At 35.6% G+C, this 7415-nt stretch overlaps 1 protein-coding gene across 1 annotated transcript; it reads left to right on the top strand.

Moving 5' to 3' along the window:
• The first annotated feature begins 362 nt into the window (after window positions 1–362).
• LOC128694474 (hemocyanin subunit) lies at window positions 363–5229 on the top strand. Its single transcript, XM_053784609.2, has 3 exons — window positions 363–507; window positions 1442–2968; window positions 4624–5229. Exons 1-3 carry the CDS (start codon window positions 426–428, stop codon window positions 5040–5042), a joined length of 2028 nt encoding a protein of 675 aa, XP_053640584.1. The 5' UTR covers window positions 363–425; the 3' UTR covers window positions 5043–5229.
• Window positions 5230–7415: the final 2186 nt, after the last annotated feature.

Here is a 7415-nt window from a genome sequence, read left to right on the forward strand (position 1 = left end):
CGTGTATGTGTGTGTGTGTGTGTGTGTGTGTGTGTGTGTGTGTGTGTGTGTGTGTGTGTGTGTGTGTGTGTGTGTGTGTGTATGTGTGTGTGTGTATGTGTGTGTGTGTGTGTGAGTGTGTGTGTGTGTGTGTATGTGTGTGTGTGTGTCGTGCTAATATTGAATAAATTTGTACTATAGAAAACATGTCTACCATAATCATATTTAGAGTTAGAAAATGAACAATGAAGAATTACTTTTCGTTATCCAATATGTATGAAGATAGCTAGCTCACGCTTGTGTAATAAAACATCTAATCAGTATTTAGAGAGGACAATATACATAACTGGACAGCAACAGTGCTATCGGCTGCTTATCTTCAGGGTACAGTAGAGCTCTCGGGGTATAAAGCCTGGCACTAAGGATGTTCCCTCACCGTTACCACCATGAAGGTCTTGGTGTTGTGTGCTCTCCTGGCCCTCGCTGCCGCCTCGCCAGACTTGGGTTTCCAAAGTGACGATCCTGGTGGTTAGTATACTGATAGCCTTGTGAACCACTACTCTAGGATATCTCTCTAAAACCAAAACATGGTTTTTCGAGAGAGGGAGAGGGCTGGGATTATGACATTAATTAAATAGAATACTGTCAAGTCGATGAATAAGCCACGTATGAAACAGCTGGATATTTTTATTGCTGGAACGCTTCGCCTCCGCAGCAGCCTTTTCAGACGAAAACAGAAGCGACAGTTAAAATGGAAACACTGGAAGACGTGGAGAAGTAGGCTTGAACAACTCAGCCTTCTTCAAAGCTCACAAACTGAGCCCCTGAAATTGACCTCTCCACCTCGTCCACAGTTTCTAGTTGATGTCACCACTGTATTCCATGTATCGGCAATTAACATATCCAAGTGTTGCACATGTAACTTATTCATCAGGTATATTAATAATTTATATGCAGTAACAATAAGAAGAATTGAAGAAATCTGAGGAAATGGCATTATTAGAAGACTTACCAAGTGTAAGATGAGAAGGTACAGAGAAAATACCAAGGTTTGACACAGCCAGCTTGCTCCTGTCTCGCAAGGCAATACAGGCTATGATCTATCCTCAAAATAAAATTATCTAATTAAAAAGCGAAGTATACCTAAGTATCAAACTTAACATGGCATTTATATTGCAATGTTTTACTGTAAGTATAAAATAAGAGGACACTCCTTTCACGCCCATCAGGCAAAAAGTTTTGTCATCTGTGGAAAATTCAGAACTGAAAAAAATCATATGTAGGGGACATAAATACTTAACTACTTTCAAGCAGTTCATTAATATTTATAAATATCAATAGAAAATAATTAGAATGATTGAAAAAAAATCTATTCATTCTCTTTAATATTTTAAACAAAAAAGTTTTCCCTATTACAAATGTAAAAAAAAATCTTATCTTACATGTTATTAATTTCTTCCAGATGTATCTGATGAGCAAAAACAACACGACATCAATTTTCTACTATTTAAGGTATATGAGGTCCTCCGTGATGAAAAGCTGAAACATGCTGCTGAAACCTTCGACCCAGAAGCCGACATATCTCACTACAATGACGGTGGAGCTGCCGTCCACAAGCTAGTAAAAGAACTGAAGGATGGCAGACTTCTGGAGCAGAAACACTGGTTCTCTCTCTTCAATACACGACAACGTGAAGAGGCACTTTTGCTCTATGATGTTTTGGAACATTCTAAAGACTGGAAAACCTTCTCCAACAATGCTGCTTATTTCAGAAAATACATAAATGAAGGAGAATTTGTTTATGCCTTGTATGCAGCAGTGATCCATTCTTCACTCACTGAAAACGTTGTGCTTCCTCCACTCTACGAAGTAACCCCACATTTGTTCACAAACAGTGAAGTTATCCAACAAGCCTATCAGGCAAAGATGACTCAAACCCCGGGCAGATTCCGCTCACACTTTACTGGCAGCAAAAAGAACCCAGAACAACGTGTGGCTTATTTCGGTGAAGATATTGGCTTGAATACCCATCACGTTACATGGCATTTGGAGTTCCCATTCTGGTGGGAGGACAAACATGAAGGTCACCACCTGGACCGCAAGGGTGAAAACTTCTTCTGGGTACATCACCAGCTTACTGTTCGTTTTGATGCTGAACGTCTCTCTAACCACCTAAATCCCGTGGAAGAGATTAACTGGGATAAACCCATCAAAGAAGGCTTTGCTCCTCATACATCATATAAACATGGTGGTTATTTCCCTTCTCGTCCTGATAACAAGAAGTTTGTTGATGTGGAAGGTGTTGCACGTATTCGAGATTTGAAAATTTTGGATAATCGAATCCGTGATGCAATTGCTCATGGTTACATCACTGCCAAAGATGGAAGCAGCATTGATCTCAGGAACACTCATGGTATTGATGTACTTGGTGATGTTATTGAGTCGTCAGCATACAGTCCTAACCCCGGCTATTACGGTGCTCTCCACAACACAGCTCACATAGTGCTTGGTCGCCAGGGAGATCCTCAAGGAAAGTACAACCTTCCTCCAGGTGTTCTGGAACACTTTGAAACGTCTACTCGTGACCCGGCCTTCTTCAGGCTTCACAAATATATGGATAATATATTTAGAGAACACAAGGACTCCCTCACTCCATACACTAAAGAAGAACTGGAGTTCCATGGTGTAGACATAGAGAACTTCTGCACTAGTGGACTACTTGAAACTTACTTTGAAGATTTCGAATACAGCTTGATCAATGCTGTTGATGATACAGTAGACATTGACGATGTTGAAATTTCCGCTTATGTACCTCGTTTGAATCACAGAGATTTTACTTTCAATATCGACGTCAACAACCACAATGATCACGAAGTCTTGACCGCAGTTCGCATCTTCGCATGGCCAAACCGTGACGACAACGGCCTTAAGTACTCCTTCAATGAAGGACGATGGAACGCCATCGAACTGGACAAGTTCTGGACTAAATGTAAGGCAAAATTTCTTTTCCAGTTTATTAATACATATGTATATATATATATATATATATATATATATATATATATATATATATATATATATACATATATATATATATATATATATATATATATATATATATATATATATATATATATATATATATATATATATATATATATATATATATATATATATATATATATATATATATATATATATATGTATGTCGTGCCGAATAGGCTGAATTTGCGATCTTGGCTTAAATAGCAAGGCTAATCTTGCCATATAGAACAAGCGAAAATTTGTGTATGCAATAATTTCGCCAAAATCATTCTGAACCTAACGAGAAAAATATAGTTCACTGTGTTTGGTTAGTATTAAATTATTGTAAACTAATCTAAAATATACTTAGTTGGGTTAGGCTAAAATAAATTGTTCTTGTTATTATAAGGTTAGGTAAGTTTTCTAAGTTTCTTTTGGTGCAAAATTATAAATTTTTACTTCAACATTAATGAAAAAAATATATCTTTAAACGTATGAGAGAAAATTTTAGAAAGGACTTAATTTTAAGTGAGTTCTTCCTAATTGACCAGTTTTACATATTCGGCCCGACATATATATATTATATATATATATATATATATATATATATATATATATATATATATATATATATATATATATATATATATATATATATATATATATATATATATATATATATATATACCTGGAATGGGGACCCTCATCCTCAGAGAAGACAATAAACGTACCTCAGGGAAATCTCAAGGTTCTCCCCGGAGCTGTTTGAATATATATATATATATATATATATATATATATATATATATATATATATATATATATATATATATATATATATATATATATATATATATATATATATATAACAAATATTGAAAATTTCCCAAAAATTAAGCATCAAAATATCCTCAAGAAATGGAAAAAATTGTTAGCGAAAACTTTTCAAATAGATCACGTTCCTTTCTGAGATCAACATAAGAAACAGCCAAGGAAAAAGCGCACGGTCTTAGCAGTAAGCAGGAGTTCTGGGGAAATTTCTCTGAACCTCTACTTTCTGCTCAGATTTTTGCGTTTTTTAAACACTAGTAAACCCTTCAGTGGGATGTGATGTAACCAGGGATGCTTAACCTATTGTTATTGATGGATATGTAAACGAAGTGAAATTTGGGTGCTGGGGATAAGTATGGGCTTAATAGATTCCAGATATGCTACACAGTGGGAGTTATCACATTAGCTCTTTGTCGACGACACAGTTCTTTTGGAAGATGTTAAAGAGAAGTTGTGAAGGTTGCGAGTGAATTTAAAAGTATATATAAAAGAAGGAAATTAAAAGTGAACTTAGAAACGTGAACCGTGATGAGGGTAACATATAATATTATGCATCAGATTGGAGGTAGGGAATATGGAGAAAAGGAAAGTATTTTAATACTTAGGAGGAATGAATGGTTGGGTCTATGAAAAGCAGGTGAAACATGAAATAGACAAGGTGGTAAAAAAGTATGCAGTGTTTTCAGGCATTTGTGTAAAGAAATTTTGTCTCTTGTGTCTAAAAAAAAAAATGAAATTTGACAGTTTTGTTGTATCAACTTTCTAAATTTCAAATCTTTTTTGTTACAGTGAGACCAGGTTATAATAAGATCGTCCGCAAGTCCAAAGACTCATCTGTGACTGTTCCTGACATTCCAAGTTTCCACTATTTGATGGACAGAACTGAAGAAGCGCTTGCGCGTGGCAGGAAGTTCGACCTTCACGAGTACGTGAGTGCACTTGGACTACCCAACAGGTTCCTGCTACCCAAGGGAAACCGCAGAGGACTTGAACTTAAAGTAGTGGTCGCTCTCACCGACGGCGAAGCTGACGCAGCCGTGGAGGATCTACATACAAGCACAAAATTCAACCACTATGGCTACCGAGGAGTGTATCCCGACAACCGACCACACGGCTACCCACTGGATCGTCGTGTTGACGATGAACGCATCTTCTACCGCCTTCCTAACTTCCAAGGAATCACCGTCAAGGTCTTCAACCGAGATTAAAAGTGAACTCTTTCTTTTATATTCATATCTGCTTGATAATTGAATGTGATATTGTTATTTGTGGTCATGGAAACATTTCATACCCGTCAGTTATAATATCGCTCAGTCAGCAGTTACGGCAGTTCCAAAGGTTTCTTTCCAGCAGACCTGCAGTTACCATTTAAATAAATAAAAAAAAAACTCTAAATATTCTCTTTGTGAAGGTTTTTCTGTACTTTAGGACAATTCGTCCACTTGGATAGTGATTCTTTTATTCCTTATTCATTTATGCCAATAATTAAATTTACATATTACTGCTTATTGCAAATATAAAACTGAGGTATAGACGCATGTGCAAGCAAAATTATACTCGACTGCCTTTTCCTAGGTGCAAAAAAAAAAGTAGTATTAATAATCTAAATATTCTACCTTAAGTAATTAAATTTTTTTTTCACTGCAAGGCGTACTAACACGGAGAGTTTACTGTCATGCCTTTTAAAGGAACATGATTCAGTTGACAGGCTTCAAATCTAACCACTAATAAACCAGAAGTAACATATTTCCTGATTATTTCTGAGACAAACTTCGAAACGTGGTATAAAGACACGTAAAGCAGAGAATGCCTTTATTTTTTGACGACGCTTACCTCTGGAGACAGCTTTATCAAGTCATATGTAATAAGGTTCAATACTGAGCAAATAAAATAAAATTAATTCCTCCTTCCCTATTTTTTTTAGTCATTTGTCAGCTTGTTTCCTTAGTTACTCACATATCCTCTCCTTTTCAACCTTAATTAGAAAAATTTCTCTATCGTGACCATAAAAATTTCCATATATCCATCGATAATATAATTCAATAAATCTTTTTAATATTTTTTTTATTTTCTTTACCTTCTGTTATATACACCTTTTTTCTTTTCTCACGATCAGTATGATAACAGCTATTATCCTATTTCAGCTCAATTGCAAACTAAGAGCAATTCTCCTATCTCGGCATAGAAGCTAAGAGCTGTTAGCCTACCTTATCTCATTTACAGACTAACAGCTATTATTCTTTCTCAGCTCATTTACAGACTAATAACTATTATTCTGTCTCAGCTCATTTACAGACTAACAGCTATTATTCTGTCTCAGCTCATTTACAGACTAACAGCTATTATTCTGTCTCAGCTCATTTACAGACTAATAACTATTATTCTGTCTCAGCTCATTTACAGACTAACAGCTATTATTCTGTCTCAGCTCATTTACAGACTAACAGCTATTATTCTGTCTCAGCTCATTTACAGACTAATAGCTATTATTCTGTCTCAGCTCATTTACAGACTAACAGCTATTATTCTGTCTCAGCTCATTTACAGACTAACAGTTATTATTCTGTCTCAGCTCATTTACAGACTAACAGCTATTATTCTGTCTCAGCTCATTTACAGACTAACAGCTATTATTCTGTCTCAGCTCATTTACAGACTAACAGCTATTATTCTGTCTCAGCTCATTTACAGACTAACAGCTATTATTCTGTCTCAGTTCATTTACAGACTAACAGTTATTATTCTGTCTCAGCTCATTTACAGACTAACAGCTATTATTCTGTCTCAACTCATTTACAGACTAACAGCTATTATTCTGTCTCAACTCATTTACAGACTAACAGCTATTATTCTGTCTCAGCTCATTTACAGACTAACAGCTATTATTCTGTCTCAGCTCATTTACAGACTAACAACTATTATTCTGTCTCAGCTCATTTACAGACTAACAGCTATTATTCTGTCTCAGCTCATTTACAGACTAACAGCTATTATTCTGTCTCAGCTCATTTACAGACTAACAGCTATTATTCTGTCTCAGCTCATTTACAGACTAACAGCTATTATTCTGTCTCAGCTCATTTACAGACTAACAGCTATTATTCTGTCTCAGCTCATTTACAGACTAACAGCTATTATTCTGTCTCAGCTCATTTACAGACTAACAGCTATTATTCTGTCTCAGCTCATTTACAGACTAATAACTATTATTCTGTCTCAGCTCATTTACAGACTAACAGCTATTATTCTGTCTCAGCTCATTTACAGACTAACAGCTATTATTCTGTCTCAGCTCATTTACAGACTAACAGCTATTATTCTACCTCGGCTCATTTACAGACTAACAGCTATTATTCTACCTCAGCTCATTTACAGACTAATAACTATTATTCTGTCTCAGCTCATTTACAGGCTAAAAGTTATCTTGTCTCACTTAATTGCTTTAACCTAGCTTATTTTGAAACCCAGTCGTAGCTACTATCATTTTCCTGGAACACCATCCAAAACAGTCGAGCAGCACCCATAGATACAATAGGTACAATTATTATTCCAAACACAGCATCAGTATCAAGTAATAAACA

The sequence above is a fragment of the Cherax quadricarinatus genome, chromosome 60 (genome assembly GCF_038502225.1).
Source record: "Cherax quadricarinatus isolate ZL_2023a chromosome 60, ASM3850222v1, whole genome shotgun sequence".
Taxonomy (NCBI): Eukaryota; Metazoa; Arthropoda; class Malacostraca; order Decapoda; family Parastacidae; genus Cherax; species Cherax quadricarinatus.